This window comes from Nycticebus coucang, chromosome 20 (genome assembly GCF_027406575.1).
Source record: "Nycticebus coucang isolate mNycCou1 chromosome 20, mNycCou1.pri, whole genome shotgun sequence".
NCBI lineage: Eukaryota > Metazoa > Chordata > Mammalia > Primates > Lorisidae > Nycticebus > Nycticebus coucang.
In genome coordinates, this window is record NC_069799.1 from 57,673,281 (window position 1) to 57,698,452 (window position 25,172).

Here is a 25,172-nt window from a genome sequence, read left to right on the forward strand (position 1 = left end):
CTGCGGTCCACACTCGCTTAGGGAGTGTGTTCCCGCGACCTTTAACGTTGGGTGTCAAATCTACCCTGGGGGACGCAGGTGGACTGTGACCCGTGCAGTTGCAGGTTGTACCCGAGGGAGGTCTCACCGCAGGCACGGGTCTCCCGCGAACCCGCAGGGGACCAGGTGTGATGCGAAGGGCTCCACCCTGAAAGGCAGGTCCTCCTCCTCTCCGGGGCTGCGGGGATGGGGAGCGCCCAGGCTGTCCCCGGCCCGCGGTGGCGTTCCCTGCGCTCCGCAGGAGCCCGGCGCGGGAGCCTCGGCCGCGCGGCCCGGGGCGCGCAGGGGGACGCGCAGGGGCGCCCGGGCGGGGGCTCCCGCGGCGCGGCGGCCGCCAGGTGGCACCACGGGCCCGGGGCCGGGGCGGCGCGGCGGGCGGCGGGCGGGGCAGGAAGGGGTTAAGGCGCTGGCGGAGCCGCGGTGGCCGCGGCGCTTCGGGGAAAGCCGGCGCGGGGCGCGCAGGAGGGAGCGGCCGCGGCTGCGGGGCGGCCAATCGGGCGGCGGGCCCGGCGCGCGCGGAGCCAGCGCCATGGAGGGAGGCGCGGCGCCCGGCCGCCGGTGACGCGCCGCCGCCCGGCCGCTGTCGCCGAGCCCGAGCCCGAGGCGGCCCCGCGGCGCGGAGATGAGCAGGTCGGCGGCGCTGCTGCTCTGTCTGCTGGGCTGCCACGTCTGGAAGGCGGTGACCAAGACGCTGCGGGAGCCCGGCGCCGGAGCGCAAGGTCGGTGGGCGGCGGCGGCGGCGGCGGCGGCGGGGCCGGGGGCTTTGTGTCGCGCCGGGCCTGACGCAGGGGCGGCGGGGGAGGGTTCCGGCCGCATTGTGGTGGCGACGCGGGCGGAGCCGCCGGGCCTGCACCCCGCGCCGCGCTCCCGAGGGGGCGGCGCCGCCGGCCAGATGCTCCGGGGCCGGGGCCGGGGCCGGGGCGGGTGGCACCGGCTGCCGCGGCCGCTGGCCCGTCCGGATGCGCCCGAGGGTCCTTCCCTTTATGCCGCGCCCGGACACGCGGCGCCGCCTCCTCCTCCGCGCTCCGGGCGCGGGTCCTGGAAGCCGCCGAGCGCGGAGGCTGCGCCCGGCCCTTTTGTTGTGCGGGGACCCGGCTGTCGCCGCCCGGGTGCCTCCCGCGTCCCGGGACCCCGCGGTCTGCGGCCGCTGCCCGCTGCCAGCCTGCTGCAGTTTGGGAAAGTTTCGGGGTCTTCCCCCTCTCCCTACCCGACGTCTTTTCCAGACCTTAAGGGATTTGCTCAGCGGCCCGGGAACCTTCCCCAGGACGAGAGAAAAGACGTGGACCTGGGAGGCCCTAATCACTTACCGAAAAAATAAAATAAAATTAAATTAAAATAAAAAAAAATAATTCCTAGGTCTGTTTGTTGCCAGCTCGCTGCCTTTGTCCAATCTTTGGCCTCTGTAAATCTGTTTTCCAGTCCTGAGAGTAACGTGCTCGTCTCTGGGAAGGGCCACGAGCGTGTCTTTTGTTTTTAAAATCAGAATTTGTTTGGAGGGGGAAGCCGCTTTTGCGGGGGCACCATCCCGTGCTTCCCTGTTGCTGGCCTTTAAGGGCGACCGGGGGCCGGGAATGCGTAAGTGTGCCCGGCGGACACCCTGGCCGGGGCTCCCTGGGGCGGCGCGGGTCTCTGGAGGCGAGTTCCCTGTAGAGTCTGCAGACTCCTCGCCGAGACCTGCCATTGCAGAAGGTGTGTGTCCTGCAGAGTTCACCCCACAGGCAGACTGAATGAAGGAGGAGAGCTCCATCCCTGCGTCCCTTTGCCGGGAACCTGCTGTGCCCCCTTTCGTGGGTGCCTGGGAGCAGAGAAGCGTTGATTCCCACCACGATGTTGTGACAGGAAGGAGAGGCTCTGCCAGCCATCTGTTGGATTTAGTTTGTTGCCTAGATGTTGAGTTCAAGGTTTTCCTCTCCACCGCTTGCTGTACTGTTCGCGGGCATCTGCTTCTTCCCTAGCTATGGTAGGAGATGACCATTATGAATTGTGTCTACATTTTAGTAATGCACGTCCTGGAATGGGGGGACAGAAACAAGATACAGAAAGACCCCCATGTCTCTCCGCGTAGGAAAGGAATGTTTTGGACATTAGATCATCAGTGTTGAATTGTAGCTTCTTTCATTAATCCCCCACTGCTGGTCGAATCCAAAAAAATATGATATTTGCACTTCAAGAAGGCATTAATTCCAACGAGCCTGTTGAAGTTTTTGTTTTGCATTTGTAATAGCCATCTATGGAAATATTTGGTTCATACTCTTGTAAACTAGAGGAAGGCATGGCTTCAGTTAACAATTGAAAAAGTCGTGAAAAACCTGATAGATTTAGGCCTAAGATCACATTTTACTGAGCTCTTCCTGCTAGACCAGACTCAGAAATGGAGTGGAAATGTTCTGTGAAGTGGGGGAGAAACAGACAACCTGAGAAATGTGTGACTTGTCAGGGCATTTACGCCCCATGGCTAGGAGTCTCTTAGTAGGTGGTATGGCTATAGAAGAGCAAGTATCTTAGAATCTTCTCCCCTGTGTTACTTCCTTTATTTCTTATTTTCTATACACTGGCTTTCTAAAACGCTGAGCCCAGGAGCTCTGTCAGGAGTCAGGGGTCTCACTAGCCAGCATCTGGATTTTGAGTTAGTAGCATTTTTAAAGGAATGGACAATTTCTTCTTTGACATTAGAAGGCCACTTTCAAATCACTGAGTTCTTCCAGCCGTCTTGACATTATCAACTGGTGTTTTCACAGCACAGTGCTGTGATGTGAGAGGATCTTGGGTGTGCCGCAAACATTTTTAAAGATCATTAATTATTTTCAAAGGAAGTTCAAAGCACAGTAAGTGTATTCTTTTTTTAAATCAATGTAATTTAAGTGTGCCAAGGACGTTTAACAATAGGTTCAAGCGTGCCATAAGATAAAAAAGGTTGAAAAACCCTGCTCTTAACATTCGTTTATCACTTACTATCTTATAGGGGTTTTTTGCTTGTTTTTGAGACAGTCTTACTCTGTCATCCCAGGTAGAGTGCATTGGTGTCATCACAGCAACCTCAAACTCCTGACCTCAAGCCATCCTCCCACCTCAGCCTCCCAGATTGATAACATTACAGGCTTGAGCCACCAACCCAGTCTTACAGGTTTTAAATGTACGTATTCTCTACCCTTCCTGAATGTTGTACACGTGACCACAAATGCTCCGTCTGATTTCACTTTGTACTTCCCACAGCAGGTCGTAGATTGGCCCATACTCAGTGCAGTGCTAAATGGGTTAGCCTTGAGGACAGCCGATAAACAGAACGTAATGCAACTCTGTGGTCATAATCATTGGCATACATTCTAAGAAGTTCAGTGTTTACCCTCTCTGAAACCTAATTTTTAATAAGAAGTTCAGTGTTTGCCCTCTCTGAAACCTAATTTTTAAGAGTGTTCCTTTTATGGTAGAAAGTGTTACTTGAATTATATACTTTGAATAAGCATTGTGTACCAACAGGCTTTGTAAATTACCTTGGTCAAGCTATTTAGAGGCCTCAAACCAAATGATATACTGTAGTATTCCAACTAGATTCCTGGAACTAAATGACACCTTTTTAATTAAATGAATCTCTTTTATGTCATCTGAGGACATTAACATCTGCAAAATTTCTTGCCATTACTTTACTATTTATATATATTCAGAATAAAATTTATGGTTTGGCTTCGGACTGTTACTTTACCTGCAAAGCGATTTCCAAAGCAATTGTCAGCTGGCCACAGTGGAGGCTTAGTTCTGCCAATCACGAATTTAAACTAACTCTAGAATGGGATGGGGTGTTTTTATTACGTGTTTGGTCTCAGTTGCTCTGAGGCACTTATAGTGTCTAATGCGGGAGGGGTTGCAGAAACTGTTCTTCAAAAGTACTGACCAGTTTTCACCGTCTGCACCTCTTTTTTACAAAACTGCATTGAGAATGGCTTGATAGAGGGGGTGCTTTCTTGACAGGCAGGAAACTGTGAAGATGTTCTCTAAAGAGTGATTTTCTCGGCACATTGGCATGCCAAGAGAGGGTCTTAGGTGTGCCTTGAAAATTTGTGAAGATCATTAATTAAATTAGTTTAGAAGAAGTTCAAAGCACAGTAAGTATATTCTTTTTTTTTGTTTTTTACTCTTTTTATTTTTTGATCAACATAATGTAAGTGTGCCATAGAAGCTTAACTATAGGTTCAAATGTGCCGTGAGATAAAAAAGGTTGAAAAACACTACTCTAAAGGAATGTATTTCTGAAGCCCAACACTCTTATGTGCCAAAGAAAAGTCAGAGCTAAGGAGGGACTTTCTGCTCAGCTTCCTGTTGCGTAATACAGTCTTTATTTTGTTGTCAACTCTCTTTTAGTGAGGTGACTTGTCACGACACACTAACTTTTTATTCATCTTAGAAAAGCCACCATCTGTCGTCATGTTAGAGGTGAATAATTGGCTTCATCTCTTCCCTCCAAGAGGTCTGTTCTTTGTCAAACTCAAAGTTGAGTTATTAGAACACTGTGATCAGCTGACATACATTGAAGAGATGTAAGATGTAAGAGGATCATCCAACCAGCATGACTTATGTGGACATTATATTAAACACATAACATCTAAATAAAACTCAGAGGCTCACATTCTGGGAAGCTGCAGGAGCTGAACTCTCAGAGCTGGGTGTCCTTGGCGGCCATGGGTGAGAACCCGATGTGGGAACAACACAGTTGTCTGTAGGATCTCAGGAAAAAGTCTTTGAAATCACTTTATGCATTATTTTTGTATCTTATTTGCACTTATCCTATAGTACTTCCTAACTTACAGGTTATTAGTTTAAAATTCTAACCAAAAGAAGGAAAACACGGCATTGACTTTGGCATGAAAGTACTTTCTCACTTTTGATCAGTTCATTTTGGATAAGATACTGGCATCTCAGTAAATCTAATTATATATTCCTTTTTTTTTTTTTTTTGAGATAGAGTCTCTCTACGTTGCCCACAGTAGAGCACTATGGCATCACAGCTCACAGCAACCTCTAACTCTTGGGCTTACGTGATTCTCTTGCCTCAGCCTCCCAAGTAGCTCGGACTACTTGTGGTGCCCACCACAACGCCCAGCTATTTTGTTGTCATTGTTGTTTAGCAGGCCTGGGCCAGGTTCGAACCTGCCCACCTCTGTGTATGTGACTGGCGCCCTAACCACAGAGCTACAGGTGCTGAGCCCTAATTGTATATTCTTATTATTGCAAGTAAAAACTAATTTAGACATTTTAATAAATATTAATTTACTCCTTTTATAACTACTGCTTACTAAAAAACACATGGAAATAAGTTGGGTAGACAACAGACATGTCTAATATGTTTAATAGATAGTAAAGGGAAAGTTGGAAAAAGCGTATTTCAGAGATTTAGACACATCCTGTGATGGCAATTACCTTGTGTCCTTTTTGTGAAACACATTTAATGGAAATATGTCAGTATGTGCTGTTAGAGTTGAGTCAAGTTACAAAGAAATGCTGTAAACAAATCACCTTTGCTCAACTTCACCAAATATAAGATTGGGACTCTCAAAGCCAACAGTTGCAGCTGAATTATTCAGTTCTAGCAAACACATAACTGAATGTATTTCAAATGTATTTCTGAAGTGGAGCTTCAGTACTCTAAATTGACCAATGAATTGTAGGAAACACCTTTTTAAAAGAGATTCTCCAGTCTGTCACCATAGCATGTCCTACATGAATAAAACCATTATTAAAAAAAAAAAACGACTTGTAAATGGGCCAATTTGAGGCAGTTAACCATTTCAGAAAGGGCTTCCTGGTAGGTTCCCTTACAATAAACAGTTCAATCAGTGTGTTTAGGATGACACCACCTTCCACTGATGAAGCTGTTTTTCCTATTTCATTTCTTGGCTCCTCTTCCTCCACACCATTTCCTCTTTTTTCTTTCATTTACCCCTTTTAGAACGTACTCATCTTAACAGATTCTAGGACCTAAGCCCCTCTGTGTGGAGGGTGCCAGCTTCTCTGTCTCCTGCCTTGAGCCGGTGTTACAGCTCCATTTATACCCACACGAGCTGCAGACACCTCCAGCGCAGTGCCCTGGGTTTGCCTTAAATTCTTGGTTTCTCCCCCTCCAACCAGGCGTCCCTTCCCTGTTCACTAGACTCTGTACCTGCGTATCTGCTTAGAATCAGCAATCTTACATGTGCATTTAAATAGGACATTTTAGAGCCAGAAGGATCTTGAAGATCAAATTTATCTTCCTTGTTCTAGAGGTGAGGAAATCCAAGTCGGAAGAAGTAAAATGGTCTCAGGGAAGGGTACACTCTGGCCACATAGACACCGTAGTATGTCAAATAATGGCCCTGCAGTTGGCCATGTCTTAATCTCTGGGCTCCATGAATATGTTGCTTTATGTGGCAAAGGAGATTTTGCAGAAGGAATGCAGTTAAGGATCTTGCAATGGGAAGATTATTCTGAAGTATCCAGCTGGGCCCAGGGTAGTCACAAGGGTCCTTGTAAGAGTAAGGAAGGAAGGTTGAAGTCAGAAATGTAACAAAAGAAGCAGAAGGTGGAGTCAGAGAGAGATTGAAGATGCTACATTGATTCCTTTAAAGATGGAGGAAGGGGCCAGCCACCAGGGAAGGCCAGTGGCCTCTAAAGCCAGAAAAGACAAAGGAAAAAAGATCCCCCCACACCCCTAGAGCCTCCTCCAGAAGGAACACAGCCTTGCCATCATTTTTACTTAAGCCTACTGAAACTGAGTTCGGACTTCTGACCTTGAGAAGATAAGATAATGAATTTGTTATTTCAATCCATTGAATTGTGATAACGTGTTGGCAGCAATAGATCTTAACCCCTAAGAACTATGAAACAGGACACACCCAGACGGTGAGGGTGGTGGAACCAAGCTACCAAAGGTCACATTTGGAGAAATGCAAGGAATTCTTGCATCTGTATAACAAACATTCTACCCAGCTGGAGCCATGCAAGGATCCTTGGGGAACACCTCAAGGACATCTCCATCAACAGAATAACTGTCATTATTCCAGATGAGATCCGTGAGCCATGACCTTTCTTTTGTTCATAAGCAAGAAACCTCAAGTGTGCCATGTTCCTTTTGGAGCCGGGAGTCACACCTGCAGGGAGAACGCATAGCCTCTCAAATCCTTGCCAAAATTCACTTATAGAAATCTTGCTTGCTTGCAAGCTGTGCTCTACTTTTTGTTGAAATATATCTGAAAGAAAGTTGCTATCGGATGTCACCATGGGTCCTCAATGCCTTAGTATATGAAGCAGTAGAGACCCTTCAGCAACACCCAACTCGAATGTCCCCCAGTCACTGCCTCCCAGACTCACCACAACCCCTCTGATATTTCTCCTCCTCTCTTAGGCAAATGTGCCCTGTGAGCTCTGGGACCTAAGGCTGTTTATTTGAACAATCAAAGAAGTCCCCTTGCTGGCAAGGTTGGGAGCAGTGTGCAGACCCCTGGACAAGCTTCAACTCTGCACCTGTTAGGAAATAACAAGAAGGGGGAACTTGCTTGGTTTCTTGCAATTTCCATCTCGTTGGGAGAAAAAGAATCAAGTTCATTGTACCTTAGGGAGAGAAGAGACAGGTGACACTGGGGCAGGGCCCAGAACAGCAGCTGGTGATTTGGTGGAGTCATGTCGGATCCAAACTTCGTGTTCTGGGGGACCAAGAAGGAGGGTGAAATGTCCTGGCACCAGCCTCCTCCTGAGGATCTGAACTCAAGGGTGGAGAGAAACTCAAACCTTCTCGATTTCTGGGCTTTGGCCAAAAGGCACATAAATAATGGAGGAAGGGAATGAATCCCTCAGTTATTTTGAGGCCAGTGACCTGTCCATGTGTAAGGCAGCATCCGTGTCCCTCTACCATATCTCATCCCTATCATTCATTCATTTTTCCTTCTTTCTTTTTTTTTGTAGACACAGAGTCTCACTTTATTGCCCTTGGTAGAGTGTTGTGGCATCACAGCTCACAGCAACCTCCAGCTCCTGGGCTTAGGTGATTCTCTTGCCTCAGCCTCCCCAGTAGCTGGGACTACAGGCGCCCGCCACAAGGCCCAGCTATTTTTTGTTGCAGTTTGGCTGGGTCCAGGTTTGAACCTGCCACCCTCAGCATATGGGGTCGGCGCCCTGCTCACTGAGCCACAGGTGCCGCCCTCATTCATTTTTCTTAATCACCACTCCGTATATATCTTAGCCTTCACAGGATGCTTGCTGAAGACAGAATGCCTTCATCTTTCTCTGTTTTAATTTGTTCTTTCCACCCAGAATCTTCCATCTTCTCTTTCTTCAAACATCATTTTATTCATGTTTCTCTCCTGCAGGAAAAAAAAAAAAAAACGCAAAACATTGGATATTTCCCTTTTGCCCAAAATATGAAGTCTAAATGACTAAGTGTGCCCTTGACGCCATCTGTGCCACTTCTTGTGTGTACCTGTTCCCACTTTATCTCCTGTCTTCACCCGTCGTCGTCTTTATCTACAACATTCCCTTTATCATCCCCCGGGTACTCATTCCTTGTCCTCACTTTTTTTTGTCTGCACCTGTTTGTTTCTTTTCTGTTCTTGACACCAAGCTCCTCAATACACACATCTGCTCTATGAAGACTGCACGCTTCAATTAATATTAGACAAAAAGAGGTGGCATGTGGGAGGTGCAATATATTTTTGTGTACACTTGATTATTTAAAAATTGTCACCCTCTGAAAGTCTGCAGTCCAACTGGAAGATACATGGAAAAATAAATTATTAAAGAGAGAGGCCATTGCTAAGGTACTCATTATGTAACTGGGCAGGAGTCTCTTGAGTCAGATGAAACCTTCTAACTCTTGTATGGCCTAACATTTCTGAGCCCACTTGTCGGCAATGTCCATTTCTTGGTATTTCAAGGATTTAGCCACAGTGGCACACGGAAATTTTAATTCAAGGAGCATACGCCCGCAATCCATCACTCGGTGCTCCTAAAAATTATAAGTTAGGGAGAAGAGGTCTTTTTAGTGATCAGATACGTAAGCAGTTACAGCATGGATTGGACAATAGTGCAGTGATTTCTGATGTTGGTTGGAAGCTCTGAATAATAATTATGGAAACAATTAGCTAAAGCTCTCTCATGTTACTCAGATGGGATAGAGGGATTATCAAATATGGATTAAATAGTCTTATCAAATATTTTGAGCTCCTGACTTTATGTAAAATATATGAAGACTTTTCAAATGTGAGAATTAACAAGGGCTTTTGGGACTGTAGGAGATGGCGCATGGTCTAGGAAAAGGTGGCTGAGGAGAAGGCACCTCGGAAGTGAGTGTTGAGTTTATGAGAGACTGTTTAGTGTTATTGTTTGTCTTGTTTTAAGTGAAATACTTCACGGGAACAAAGAAGCGTAGGTTTAACTAGAAAAGACTAAGCTATTCCCAAGCCAGATGCACATGGTCATCTGCTCTGACTGGCTTTTCTGAGCTCAGAACTTGACTAGGAGGATGACTGAATTTGTACTGGGGGAAGGGTTTTTGATGTCATTTTGAAAGAGCTGAATAAAGGTAGCATTTCAAGCAAGGCAGGCCTCCGTGCAGAAGGTGAGCTGCGTCAGGGAGGTTTCTGATTTCAAGAACAGTCCTTAGTAGCCCAGTGTCAATGGGTGAGTTTCACTTCCTTCCCCATTATCCTGAAAGTGTACTTGTGGTTTGGTTTCTCTGCACCACAATTATGCCTTAAATCTCTCAGAAGAGTCAATAAGTGTTTTCGAATGAAAATGTATCTTAATAGAGAGAATTAAAGCACATGTACCTTAGATCTTAGTCTTTTATTATTAGAACATTCATTCATGATTTAGTTGATTAATAATTATTTATTACCTAAAGCTAATAATATTAATAATTTGGATGAGAACACTGATTGATTACACATTCTTATGAAATAAAGATAAAGAGTGGACTTGCAAAATTTAGATCCACAAAAATAACCCTCTGTGGGTTTTGTAACTGTGGCAGAAACAAAGTTGCAGAACACAAAGGGTTAATTTTCTTTTTTTTTCTCCTTTTTAATCATCCAGAAAAAGACCTAAATCTTTTTGGTGACCATAACATTAGGCAAGTAAAGAATGAGTAGAAATTGGGACTTGGTTACCAACACTACTGGGATGATCTTGGGTTGCTCTAGGGAAGGTGTAGTTTCTACAAAAGTCAGATCACCAGCTGATCTGACTGTCCTTAGGGGATTGTCTTAAATGCCGGATTTAAGATTGCTATTGACTCTGAGGACACATTCAAAGAAGAGCTTGAAATCAGGTCTCCTGGTGTCAGATGCTGTGACTGTCCATACCCCACTGTCCCCCTCCCATGGTATTTGCTGGCGCTGGTTGGACTGGCAGGTCTTTGTGCACACATGGTCCTCGGACAGAGCACACATTGTCCTTTCCTTGGTCATCTCAAGCTCAGCCCCAGGACAGCTAACTAAGTTAGTCAATGGGGAAACTCCAGACATTTTTTATTACTTTTAATTTTTTTGTTTTGTTTTTTAAAGGGTACTCACTACATAGGTAGCTTCAAAGTCTGGTTTGTGGAGGACAGTCCAGTCCCCGAGAATACAGGCAGTTCCTGGGTTACGAACAAGATGGGCTCTATAGGTTTGTTCTTACGTTAAATTTGGGTATAAGTTGGAACTGGTCCCTTTACCTGTTGCCTGTAATAGCCTCTGTTCATAGTGAGTTGTATGTCCATCAGATGTTTGTAACTTAAAACCGCACACTCCCTGATCTGCCCTTCTGCTGTGTCTCTCTGGCTGTTCCCTGGTTTTTGGCTTCATGGGCTATCAGGCCCGCCGGCCAACCCAGGATAATCTCCCTCTCTTAAAGCTCACTGCCTTCCTGGCCTCTGCTGCCTGTTTTGCTATATGATGTAACATATTCACAGGTTTGGGGATGAGCACGTGGGCATCTGCGGAGGCCTCATTCTGTCTGTCCAGGCATATGAGAACATCCTCTAAGCAGCCTGTGGGCTACACGCATGTTATCTGAGAACTTTTTTGCTTGTCGGTGGTGGCAGATACACAAAAATTATGCACAGGCCTTTTTGGTTTGTTTTTCCTCATCACTTTTGTTTGTGTTTGTGTATTTAATGTTTGGCCCAAGACAACTCTTCTTCTTCCAGTGGGACACAGAGAAGCCAAAAGGGGGGGCAGATGGGTGGTGCCGTCTTCAATGCCCAGAGGCGCTGGGAGGCCGAGGTCTCTGCATTGGGGATGTAGCAGGGAAGGGGGGAGAAGACTGCCAGGCATTCTCTTGGCAAACCTCAAAAAGAGCTGTAAGGCAAGTGACTTCCCTGACTTCCTACCCTCAGACTTTAGGACCCTGAGTGGACAACATACAGCAGTTTATATGATACTAACAGGTATATTTAAAGTGCTACTGGGTCTTTGCATTTCAACTCTGAGAACCTGGGAGTGAAATTTATTTAGATACCTATGATTTACTAAATTCCTTGAATTGTCTACACTGCTATGTCTGTTCTATGTAACAGCAAATTGGTGTGATACAGACAAGTGCTCTCAGCTTCATTCACCTAGACATAAAAATGTAGCCATGACAATCAGCTAACACGTGTTGGGTGCCTGTTAGATATCAGACACTTTGCACAGTAGCTTGCTGGATTGTCTTGTTTCATCTTCATGTCAACCCCATGAGGTGTAAATACCAGTCTTGTTTTTTAGAAAAGGAATGTGAGGTGCAAGTTAAACCTTCTTCCCAAAGTCACACAGTGATTGGAAGAGAGGTACCCTGGCTTCCACTGTCAGACTGTGCTTGGAAAATTATAATTTTACACAATTTTGATCATCGTGGCAATTTGCCAGTAGAAATAATGGTTCTTCATGGGCCTGGTAGCTTTTAGGAACAAAGGCAGAAATACCCCTTATGTGGTCCTTGTTTGCCCTTGAACCATGGCAAGCGACCTTGAACAGTTATTCACTGAGTGTCTTTGAAGAGTAAAGCTTGGTACTTGATAGGCATGGGCTTCAGATGTGCAGAAGAGATAAGAATCCCCACAAATAACTCCCCTGGGCTCTTAAGGGAGGTCCGGTAGAACAGCGGGGGCTTTTAGGAATTACACCCAGATGGGATTGGGGAAATCTTTGGGCTTGTGTTCAAAGCTCATGAGTATTTAGCGGGCTGTTTATATAACGAGAGAACATGTTTGAATCCAGTAATTGGCAAGTTGTGGGTAAGGAAGGATGTAGTTATGTGTAAAAACAGTCATTCAGGTATGAGTGCATTCATAAAGGCTTCCTTTTCTTTTGGCATAAAGCGAGGGCTTTATTTGCGCTGAAGTAAGTGTGAAACACCTGTATTTATTTGGCATTTGTACTTACTTGCAAAAGTTTAATTTTTTTAATTTTTTTTTTTTTTTTTTTTGCAGCTTTTGGCTGGGGCTGCGTTTGAACCCGCCACCTCTGGCATATGGGACCAGCGCCCTACTCCTTTGAGCCACAGGCGCTGCCCACAAAAGTTTAATCTTTTTGTCATGAGGGTAGGGGGGAACATCTTCGTTCCTCTGTGCTTACACAAAGAAAATTAAGTTTTTAAAATCACATTATGGGACTACTCATAGGACAGATTTTTTTCCAACTTTTTAAATGACAATGTCCATCATACGAAAAAAAAATAGAAAAATTTGTGCTGTGAATACTCCATATACACCCCTTAGGATCCACAGTTAACAGTTACTACCCTTGTCCTTTTATTTGTCTATCCATACATTTATCCTCCTTTCTATCCATTAATCGTATGTTTGATGCATTTTAAAGTATGTCTCAGGTATCAGGGCCCTTTCCCCCAAATATTCAGTATCATTGATTAGTGTTCCATATTTATTTGTTTTTTTTCCTTCTTAGGAAAATTTATATACAAGGAAATACACAGATATTGTGTATAATATGCACACACACGTGCATCCGAAAACCCTATCACGTGCAGAATATTACCATCCCTCTAGAAAGTTTTCTGTTCTGCTTCCTAGTAAATCCCTGCTTCAACTCCTCAGGCCAACTGCTGTTCTGATGTTTTTCTGCCGCAGGTTGGGTTTTTTGTCTGTTTTTAGAATTTCATGTAAGTAATGTAGATTCAGGTAGTATATACTCTGGCTTCTTTTATTCACCGTCACTTTTTTTTTTTTTTGCAGTTTTTGGCCAGGGCCAGGTTTGGACCCACCACTTCCAGTATTTGGGGCCACTGCCCTACTCCTTTGAGCCACAGGCTCCGCCTTATTCACCATAACATTTTTTAAGATCCATCCATTTGTTCCTTGTATCAGTAGTTTGTTTCTTTTTGTTGCTGAATTATTATTCCCTATGTGAATATTACACAGTCTAGCCTATGAACACTCAAGTTAGTTCTAGTTTTTGGCTGTTGGAACTATAGTTGCTATGAACATTTTAGACGTTCCTTCCATGCATGTCGTTTTTTCATTTCTCTTGGAAAAATACCTGGAGTTGAATTGCTGGCTTCTTGCTGGCTTCTAGGGTAGGTCAATGTTTAGTTTCATAAGAAGCAGCTAGACCTTTTCCAAATTAGTTGTATCTTTTTATATTCCCACCAAAAAATATATGAAACTTTCACTCCACTCTCTCTTAAACATTTTGATATTGTTAGTTTTTAAATTTTAGCTATGTTGGCTCGGCGCCTGTGGCTCAAGCGGCTAAGGTGCCAGCCACATACACCTAAGCTGGAAGGGTTCAAATCCAGCCCAGGCCTGTCAAACAACAATGATGGCTGCAACCAAAAAAAAAAAAATAGCCAGGCGCTGTGGCGGGCACCTGTAGTCCCAGCTACTTGGGAGGCTGAGGCAAGAAAATCGCTTAAGCCCAGGAGTTGGAGGTTGCTGTGAGCTGTGATGCTACGGCACTCTACTCAGGGTGACAGCTTGAGGCTCTGTCTCAAAAAAAATTGTTTTAGCTATCTTGAGGGCAGATGTGTAATGTATGAGTTGATAAAAAAGAGTATGGCACATACATTTTACTTTTCAGATTTATAATGGTTTGAATTGTGGGAACATTGAAGCCTTGTTAGAAACCAAAATTGAGGTTTCACTGTTACTATTTATGTTTATTTTCATCAATGTCTTATGCCAATTATGACTTTTCTTCAACATTTTATTAGTCTATTGTATGATCAGGTTATCTCGATGAATATCCCATCTGATCATACAGAATCAGTTGACCACATGCCTACCAGATAAACTATGGTGTAGGTAGATATGTGTGGTTGCACATGCGTGTGTGTGTGCATGTGTGGGTGTGTCGGGGTGGAGAAAGAATAACACAACCCTTCCAGAGTTTATACCTGTGTGCTGCGGAGGCTGAGCTGGAGGGGGTGTGAGGCAGGCGGCTGCTTTGATGCCTGTGCCTCTCTTTAAAGGAAACCCAAGTCTGGCAGTTGGAAGGTTCACGTGTTGCTACACTCCAACAAGAGCCAGGGTCTCCTAACACCTAAGCAGATCCTGGAAGTTACTTGCAACATATCATTAACCTTTTGAGTCGGTCATTAATGTCATTTCCTTAGACTATTCTAATACCTTTAAAAGTTAGAATAATACAATTCCAAAGATATTTATTCCAGAAGTCAGAAAATTTGAATCATCATTGAACATGGCAGGAGATGGTCTACTGTGTATAAAGTGAAATGCCTTGAAGTTCTAAAGAGTTGCCCCCCCAGAGACAGGGTTTATCATTTAAAAAGTGGGACAGGTTGTGATTATTTCCTTATTGCTTCTGCTTGTGGGTTAATGTACTGTCTGTAGACACCAGGAGCAGTGTGCGTTGACATCACTGGGGCAGCTCTGATGTGTCATCTGGTGCCAGCCCACGGGATGCAGCCTGCTCTGTTCTTCTTTCTGTGAAGGAAAGAACTCACAGATCAGCCGTGGTGTTTCCCTGGGCCGGTCTTCCCTGATCCCTTCCTAGGACTTGCAGGGAGGCAACTGCCAGGTTCATTACCTCAAAAGCCCGACTGTCCTCCTTTCTTCCCACAGTGCTCTGAGAGCAGCTGGGAGGCCGGGAGGGACCCAGAGCAGAGGCGTGGCGAGGCTTCGGGGCTGCCAGGTGCCTCGTTCTTTAGCTACACACCTGAGCTGTCCGTGTCCCAGAACAGGCTTCCCGAGGACAATGCTGGGTGCTGATGACATTAATCCTGAGTCACCATGTGAACCTGTTGAAGCTTGTTCCACCGCTAGTGTTTCAGGTGTATATGCACGGCGTATGCACAGATGTCAGGAACTGGCTGTTTCAGAGAAGCTCACGTGGAACACGGGCAGGAGCGGTGCTGGAGTCAGGTCCCTCCATTTTCACATCTATTTCTTCTCTCTGTCTTCTTTTCTAACTTTGATTCTGTTTCTGAGCTTCCTGCTCTTTACAGACTGTATCAATGCAGTGACACCCATACCTGTTTCCCTGCTGTCTACACCGCCGCCCTCCTCATGGAGGTATTTCCCATGCCATCCGTCCGACTTCTCTGGACTCTGCATAGACAGAATTAGTGGCAGACACAGCTCTTCTGATGTTTATATTAATGTAGAAATTATATAAAAGGAGAAGCCTTTTTTTCCCCGAACGTATAACATTTTCTCGCTTTGATGCTCATGAGAGTTGTTGCTTTGGTCTGATTCCTCAGTGGGGAGCCCTGTGTTTATTTGGGGTTCAGTGTGACAGAAAGTCATACTCTGGGAATTGCCGACCAATCTATTATGATCCCAGTGTTTCTGATACTAAAGAAATCTGGGGTTATTTCAAGTAGGAAAACAGAACAGGATTGGATAAGTGCAAGTCTGTCGTACAAAGTATCATAATACAAAAAGGCAGTATCTGCCCCCTAAGGACGGGACGGCTGTGAAGAAATTATTAGTGTTTCATGGCATTCGATGATTTAAAATGTTCCCGTTCTCAGAGGCCAGAGACACTCGGCTTTTCCAGGCCTCCTTCAGAACAAGGTTTCCCACTTTTTGCTGTTTCGTCTTTGTTCCCTACCATCTGCGGTGCATGTTTCTGAATGTGCAACGCGGCACATGGCCTTTGGACAGAAAAGTTAGTGCAAGCGACTGGTGAAGAGTGCAGGACACGGCGTCTGCAGTCTGGTCAAGTTCGCAGCCCATCTGCCCAAGCACAGAGAGCCCTTTTAAAAGGCAGCTTTGCTCTTCAGGCCCTGCATCTGCAGATTGCCCCAGTGTTCCTAGGATGGCCAGAGCAAAATTCAGTCCCTTCTTTCCAAAGGACTTCCCCTGCCACACGGAGCATAGCCTCAGAACATAGCATACATTTATGGATACAAAATGTTTGCCTTTACTGTAACCTAGAGACTTCCGAGGGGATTTAAACTCAGAAGAGTGATGCTTTTAGCCCATTTACTTCTTGGCAGAACAAACTGTTCAAGTAGCTTTTAACACACATTTTCTATTTTCTTTACAATTGATTCTTGTGCTATAACTCAGGTTTGTAGTTGGATTTAAAATTAACAAGGGCTTCTCATTCTGTACTTTCCCCACTACTTTTTGAAACAGTTTTCTTCACCTATTTGAACCTTATTTGCCTTTTTAAATTTAAAAATAAAATCACAGCCTATACTATTAGGATGTTCCTTTCAGTGTCTTGACGGAAATCTATTAGATGCTGCATTAAATATTAAACTGAGGCATTCTAAGTCAATACACGTTAAAGGACTTCATAAGTGCTAAGTAAATATGAGAGAAGATTACCAGCTTTGGGACTAGGGTATTGTTTAACTGCACTTGTTAGAGAACATTTTATTATTTGGGTGGGAGTTCTTCCTCTCTGCCCAGATCTTCCCGTTTCTAAGTGCAGACTCCTGGAGTACATGAAGTAATGGGCTGGGAAGTTTTGAAGTTGGACACTTCTCAACCTTTCCTTCTGTTATCCTGCTTTGTCGTTGATGAGCCACCATCCATCCATCCATTCAACCTCCTTCCATCCATTCTTCCATCCTACTATCCACCCATTCATCTCTCCATCCAGCCTCCCATCCATCCATACTTCCATCCATCCATCCATCCAACCATCTTCCCATCCATCCATCCATCCATCCATCCATCCATCCATTCTTCCATCCTACTATACACCCATTCATCTCTCCATCTAGCCTCCCATCCATCCATACTTCCATACATCTTTCCATCCATCCATCCATCCATCCATTCTTCCATCCTACTATCCACCCATTCATCTCTCCATCCAGCCTCCCATCCATCCATCCTTCCATCCATCCATCTTTCCATCCATCCATCTATTCATCTATCCATTCTTCCATCCTACTATACACCCATTCATCTCTCCATCCAGCCTCCCATCCATCCATACTTCCATCCATCCATCCATTCTTCCATCCTACTATACACCCATTCATCTCTCCATCTAGCCTCCCATCCATCCATCCTTCTATCCATCCATCCATCCATCTTTCCATCCATCCATCTATTCATCTATCCATTCTTCCATCCTACTATCCACCCATTCATCTCTCCATCCAGCCTCCCATCCATCCATCCTTCCATCCATCCATCTATTCATCTATCCATTCTTCCATCCTACTATCCACCCATTCATCTCTCCATCCAGCCTCCCATCCATCCATCCTTCCATCCATCCATCCATCTTTCCATCCATCCATCTATTCATCTATCCATTCTTCCATCCTACTAACCACCCATTCATCTCTCCATCCAGCCTCCCATCCATCCATCCTTCCATCCATCTTTCCATCCATCCATCTATTCATCTATCCATTCTTCCATCCTACTATACACCCATTCATCTCTCCATCCAGCCTCCCATCCATCCATACTTCCATCCATCCATCCATTCTTCCATCCTACTATCCACCCATTCATCTCTCCATCCAGCCTCCCATCCATCCATCCTTCCATCCATCCATCCATCCATCTTTCCATCCATCCATCTATTCATCTATCCATTCTTCCATCCTACTATACACCCATCCATCTCTCCATCCAGCCTCCCATCCAGTCATCCTTCCATCCATCTTTCCATCCATCCATCCATCTATCCATCCATTCATCCATCCTACTATACACCCATTCATCTCTCCATCCAGCCTCCCATCCATTCATCCATCCAAACATTCTTCCATCCCTCCATTTATCCTTCCCATTCATGCATCCTAATATCCATCATCCATCCATCCATCCTTCTACCCATTCATCTTTCTATCCATCCATCCATCCTTCCTTCCTTCTGCCCACTCACCTTTCCATCCATCCATTGATCCATCCGTCCTTCCATCCATATAGCCATTATCTCTGCTTTCCTTATGGTTTTTTCACCACTGAAATATTGTAAATTTTCATGGTCCTTTATTGGTTTTCAGGTGCTTTGAGATGCACTACCTATTTTGCTTCTCATCTTGGGGGTTATTCAGCAGAGATATTATTCCTTTATATAGATGAAAAAAGGTGGCTTAAAGTCACACAGCTGGCACAGCGTGGAGGAGTTCATCCCACGCAAGTCCTCTTCCTTTCCGCTCAGCTCTGCCGGGGGCTTTCCCACTCACAGTGTGTTTCACTTGTGATTTCTGCACAGGGACACTCCAGTTGGAGCCGCTCGATTTCCGGGCTTACCAAGCAGAGTTCACGTGTTCAGAGTGACGTGAGCCTCAGCAGTCACTTTGTCAGAGCCAAGCATTTGCGGACATGAAGAATTAGTACCCAGTTCTTAGCAGCTTGTGTTTTCAGAAACACAAGCTGCTATGGAGGAAGCAAAGATAAAAACTCCAGAGTATTTCGTGGGGATGTGGCTTTCAAGCTGGGGTTTAAAGGCTAAGAATCATGTGAGGAGAGGAAAAAGCACTCACTCTGAAGGTCACTCCGCCGTCTGTGTGAATTCTAGCTTTGGGGTGGGGAGCAAAGGAAGAAATGATACCATCTACAGCCAAGACCCCTAAGTTTATAAAGTGTTTGAAAAGGGGCTTCCTCTTTTTTTTTTTTTTTCTTTTTGCAGAATTATCAGTGGGATTGTAGAGCTTTTGCTAGTAAGCTTATGTCTGCTACATACCACAGGGACATAATGAGTGGTGGGCGTTATTCTAAGTCTGTGAACTGGTTGCCACATCTGCTCTATCTTCCTCTCCCAAATTACTATAATTCATCTTTACCCATTTATTTGTCTTGGTCGGTTAATCTTCAACCAGATTCTCCAACATCAAAGGGTCTGGCTTTTCCAGACTTCCAACGTCCCTCAACCCCAGCCTCCTCTGCTAATCTCATGTAATTTGTTTAGAGCACAATTACTTGTCTTTGTGGCTGTTCTTCTCTGCTTTCTTTCCTTGTTCTTGCCTTTTTCAATTAAGTTAACCAAAAAGTGTCCACATCACAGCAACCAAGAGGGTACAGAAAGTTCGAACTCCTTAAAGTACATTTCAGTGGAGGAAAAAAAGGAGATGAGGAAGATTATTGAACAAAGCCAGTTTCACCCAAATCTGTGCAATATTTATCTTTCCAAGTCCTCAACGTTCTCAGGATAAGGAACTTGATTTTCGACATCTTGATGTCGTGATGGGATGGGAGTGATTTAGTTCCCAGTGGAAAAGGACTTTCCACTGGTCCTCCTAGGAGCCACCCGGGAGGAGATACCTGAGTAGGGAGTGGCCTCTTGGCAATCAGGAATGACTTGGAGTTTCCTCTGATTCTCTGCCCTTTGCAAGAGTTGAAAAGGAAAGAGTAGTGTTTAGGGAGAACCTGTATTTAAGTGCTATTCATTTATTCACTCACTCACTCATTCACAGGTATTTACTGAACCCTTCCTACTCTGTGTCAGGCAGCGTCAGATAGCTAGATGGTTCCTGCCCTTCCTTCTGTAAGCAGCATTGCCGTTCCAGACGGAAGAATATCACTTAGACCTATTGTAGAAAAACACCTGTCTGCCAGGGCGGGCCCGTGCACTTATGATCTTATCCCGTGCTTCACAGGGCACCCTTCTGTGTGGATCTAATTATTTGCCATTTTTCTACATAATGATTTTTCTAAGGGACTTCCTAGCTTGCTGCAAGCACACAGATTTGCTAACGAGTCAGTTAACTGTTGTGAAAAAAATGTATATAATCATATCCGACGTTGACTGTGAAAAAAATATTTCCCATTTCTTTTTACCTAATTCAGGTAAGCAATTAAAAATTGGCACAACTTTCGATGGCAACACGAAGCCAAACTATTTTTTTAAGTTAAGGGTTATGGATAAAGAGAAGAGAAACAGTTCTGTTCCTTTAGAGAGAAGGTAAATAAGATGAAAATGTGATGACATGCAGTGTGGTCTGGTCTCCGTGTCACCTAAGGGAACACAGGGCAGGCAGGCAGCTCATCTTGCTCTTAGAGCCACTGCTCTTCAGATTCAGCATGTGTGGGACCCACCGGGGACCTTGTTCAATGCAGATTCCCATCCAGAGGGTTGGGCACGGGCCCTGAGCACAGCAGCTCGTCCCAAGCCCCCATGTGAAGCTGAGGTGGCTGGTTGGTGGATCACATTTGCAGGAGCGAGGCTAGAGACTGCACATCAGTCGAGATGTTTAGAGACGGGCAGTCACAGAGCCAGGACACCAGCCATAGACTCTGGTGTGTGACTCAGCCACTCACGCCTGGTCTTCTCTTAGTCTTTTTACTCCCCAGTTGAAGGAAGCTACCTAAACATTTTCATTCTGACTGTATTCAAAGCTTAGCTTTACCACAATAAAGCAGTGCTCCCTAATGTTTTTGGGACCAGGGACGGGTTTCATGGAAGACGATTTTTCTCTGGACGAGGTAGGGAGTTGGCTTTGGCAAGATTCAAGCTCCACCTCAGATCATCAGCTTTAGAGTCTCATAAGGAGTGTGCGACCTAGATCCCTCACATGCGCAGTTGACAGGAGGGTTCACGTGCCTATGAGAATCTATTGCTGCCACTGTTGTGACGGGGGGAGCAGAGCTCAGGCCATGATGCAGTGACGGGGGGTGGCTGGAAATACAGATAAAGCTCCATGTACTTGCCCACCTGCCGCTCACCTCCTGCTGTTCAGGGCAGTCCCTAACAGGCCAGTCTGTGACCAGGTAGCCTGGGAGCACCATAGCATTCAACAGTGGGTTGGATAATTTGCACAATGTGGGGGTATTCAGCACAGCCCTGGGTGAAAGGCCCAACTACCACTTGAACTTTACCTTAGAAATGAAAACAGTGTAACCTAAACATTTGTACCCTCATAGTAATCTGACATTAAAGAAGAAAACATTGGGGTGGATCACAAATGACAGGGAAGGGAACTCCTTCTAGATAAGTATTCAGTCGGTTACACCATTCATACAATAGAAATATTTATGGTGTACTCACTATGTATATAATAAAATTTCTCCATAGCTCTCAGTGAGCCTGAGGCCACCTTCGGTCACCCTGCACGGATGTCCCACCTGACAAAACTGTGACAGAGAGCAACAGAAACAGTGCTGTGCCCTGATTGTATTCTGAGCCTTAAATCTTTCACTCTTTTTCTTTTAAAATGGAGTACGACAGTTATCAACTGAGAAAAGCTTGCGCATTTTTATGAGTGTATCTTAGTGTGGTTTTCCATATTCTGCAAATGGCATCTTGAATAAGTCATTTATGAAATACCATGTGGGGCACTTTTAAAGAACTAATAGTTGGATATTGTTACTCAGAGGAGTCCCTCATTCTTTTTCCCATTTAAAAAAAATGTGAGGACTAATGATGAGATCTTCTAACTACAGTCAATCTGGTAAAAAGGCACAGTTTGTATACCACACCCAGATCTGTCATTGCCCTGGCTGCTTTGTGTCTTCCTTGTCCCTGTGTAGAAAGTGGTTCAGGCACCACCAAGGCAGTAAAATTCCCTGGTGACCTCCGAGTAATTTATCTCCCTGGAGATCCTTGCTTCCTCAGAGCCCCAGAAGACCACAGAGAAGCCATTACGATGACAATCTGTGTGGCACTTGTCTTCCTGGTTCACGGGGCTTTTATTTTTGTTTTGTGTTTGTATTTTTTTATTCTTTATTTGTGCGTGTTTATTATTTTTTTTAGAGACAGAGTCTCGCTCATTTGCCCAGACTAGAGTGCATGGCACAGTCACAACAACCCTGAACTCCTGGGCTCAGCGATGGTCCCACTTCAGCCTCCCCTGGGTAGCTGTGACTACAGGTGTGCACCACCACACCTGGCTAATTCTACAGTACTTTATGGAGATGGGGATATCGCTGTGTTCCCTAGGCTGGTCTCGAATTCCTAGGCTCAAGCAATCCTGTTTTGTATTTTTAAATGAATTAAGTGGAGTTGAAGCCCCTGCTCTCTCACCTCTTGAAATGTGCATTTCCACACCTCCTACAAAAAATCACTCTAGGGCGGCGCCTGTGGCTCAGTCAGTAAGGCGCCGGCCCCATATACCGAGGGTGGAGGGTTCAAACCCGGCCCCGGCCAAAACTGCAACCAAAAAAATAGCCGGGCGTTGTGGCGGGCGCCTGTAGTCCCAGCTACTCGGGAGGCTGAGGCAAGAGAATCGCCTAAGCCCAGGAGTTGGAGGTTGCTGTGAGCTGTGTGAGGCCACGGCACTCTACCGAGGGCCATAAAGTGAGACTCTGTCTCTACAAAAAAAAAAAAAAAAAACAAAAAATCACTCTATACAAGAGGCAGGACACTCTTGGGTGGGCTGGACCATGCATGGCTTGTTCATGCACCGGGACTCCTGAATCTCATGGAGGGTGTACATAGAAAAGGAAGTGGGGGGGAAAGCTCCTGTGAGCACCTGCTCAGGGCACTGGGACTTCCTGTCATCAGGAAGCTGTATGATCGACATCTGCCTGCCCGTGGCCCCGTCTCTTCCTTGCATGAGGCTCTCAAGGCCTCTCCGACCAAGAACAAAGCCGAGAAACAGCCTCCTTTTGACCTGACAGCCCCTCAACTTGTGGATTTCTTTTAAGTCTCTGCCCTTGCTCACCCCAAATTCATGCCTTACCCCTCTGCTGACTAAAACTGTCCCCTCCATGGCAACCCCTGTTACCAAATCCAGTGGTCATTTCCTGGTCTGCTCTTCTTGGACGCCATACCTCCAGCCCCTTGGCATCTGCGCTGACTTTCCTCCTCCTGGCCTCTTGTCTCCTTTGCACCCTTTCCTCACCTCCTTGTAGAGGAAGATGTGGTCCCAGAGTCCATGCTGGTCTCCCCAGAGCAGCTTCTCTGGGGCTTCAGTCCCCCGTTGTCTCCTGCATGGACTCCCATTCTGTGCCCTGCGCAGACCTCTTTCCGACCACTGGCCTGTGCGGTGGCTTTGTCAGAGGTCCTCACATAGGTGACTCCACCACTCTCACTTTGTCCGGCCGCTCCTGCCTAGAATGCTTTGGCTTGAAGTCCTTTTTGCTTTTCCTAAATTATCAGGTATCATCTCCTCTGCTTCTCCCACCCAAGATCTGCATGCATGGTGTTGCTATTTATTCAACAAATATACGCGGAACCCCTCAGCATGCCAGCCAGACACTGTCGTAGGCGCTGAGGGTACAGCAGAAAAGCTTGTCGGGACACTTCCCACCCTGTACTGCAGTTGTTACTGCAAGTTCTGAAACTCCTGGCTCTCCTCGGGGCTAGCACTCTACCCACTCGCCTGGTCCTGCGCTGTGTTGGCTGAAAGAGCAAATCCGATGCAGCCAGTTCCCTTTCTTCTCCTCCCTCCCTTTGTACTAGGTCTTCTTCTCACCTCTCACAGGTGCAAAAACCAGGAAATGGAATTTCATAACTACGAGATGGAACAGATCAAGTTTCCTCCTCGTGTCTGGTTTCCGCACATAGCTTAGGGTCTGTGTGGCTGTGCTGCAAGGTGAGCAGAATGCTGCCTTTGTTCCATAGATGCGCTCAGCTGCGGCCGACAACAAAAGTTTCCTTTCTGCTGTGTCCTTTGTTCAGGGCCCAAGAGCTCAGTCGCTGCTGTGAGAGGGGCATGTTCTGATTCTCCTTCCCTGGTCCCTCAGCTTACGAATATCAAAGTGTTTTGTTGGAAAACAAACACAGGATGTGCAAATGTTTCCATCTTGTAGGACCCTCATCCCTTTCTCCTGATACAAAGTAACAAACGAAGTAACAGTCTCCGGAAACACAGGCAACAGAGCTAGATGAGGTATTTGGGGGCTATTACCTACTGGGTTGCCAGATTACATACAGGATGCCCAGTTAAATTTGCATTTCAGATAAGCAACGAATACACTGTTAGCACATTGGCCTCCCAGATATTTGTATGGGGCATATTTATTACTAAAAATTTATTTGCTCATTTGAAATTCAAACATACCTGGGCATGATACATGTTATTTGCTGTATTTGGCAACTCTTAAAACTGGTTAGAAGACAGTTGCTCTCCATTTCCAGTCGTGGCGATGTTCCAGAGAGAGAGGACCCAGTAGGTAGTGAAAGCTGCTGCCTTGAGCAACTTAAATCTCAGCCGCAGGGTGAGTCAACATCTCAGTCCTGAGCTGAGGAGCAATGAGAGTGGGGCTCTCTCTTCTCATTGCCCCTCTTCAAGGTGAAGGCCTGATGCTAACTGTTGCAAAGTCCTGCAGTTGCAAAGATGAGATCACAAATGACAGCCCAATTCTCCATCCCTGAGGTTTCTTGCCTGTTACAGAAATGAAATTTGTCTCCTCTGGAATGTCTTCAGGTTAGTTGAGCAGTCATTTATTAAGTATTCCATTTGTTAAGCAGAATGGGGGAAACAGTACCCCCCTTCGGAGATACATTCAGTCTTACAAACAAAAACATGCCCAGTTGAGTCTCAAAGCTGGGGATGTTCGAATCACCTGGGCAGCATTTGAACCCAATATGGGTTCTGAGCTTCTGAGCACTTGGGCCCGTGGGGCTGCACACAGGTCATTATTTCAAAGCTTCCCCTGTTGTTCCGGTATTCAGGCCACGTGCACACATTGTCTTAAGATGTTCTCTGGGTGCCAGTGTAGAGGATGTGTGGTAAGTGACAGAAAGTTCACTCACTTGGCAGGTTTCATTCCAGGCCTGGGACTCCCAGGTAGGGCTTCTAAGGTCTTTCTGCAGTGGCCCAAGTGATCAGAAACCCACGTGTGCAGATTGCGTTTCTAAAACCAT

The 25,172-nt window shown here is 45.7% G+C and overlaps 1 protein-coding gene across 3 annotated transcripts in view; it reads left to right on the forward strand.

Moving 5' to 3' along the window:
• The first annotated feature begins 453 nt into the window (after positions 1–453).
• FAM171A1 (family with sequence similarity 171 member A1) overlaps positions 454–25,172 on the forward strand; it is a 137,090-nt gene continuing 112,371 nt past the window's right edge. Inside the window, exons 1-2 of one of the 3 annotated variants that reach the window (XM_053572761.1) lie at positions 471–758; positions 3,047–3,172. Coding sequence is in view for 2 of the 3 variants with exons in the window: in XM_053572758.1 (XP_053428733.1) it covers positions 662–758 (97 nt within the window). In the remaining variant the exon portion in view is untranslated. Of the gene's footprint in view, positions 759–3,046; positions 3,173–25,172 lie in introns of all 3 variants that reach the window. The other 2 variants (XM_053572758.1, XM_053572760.1) reach the window with 2 other exon arrangements.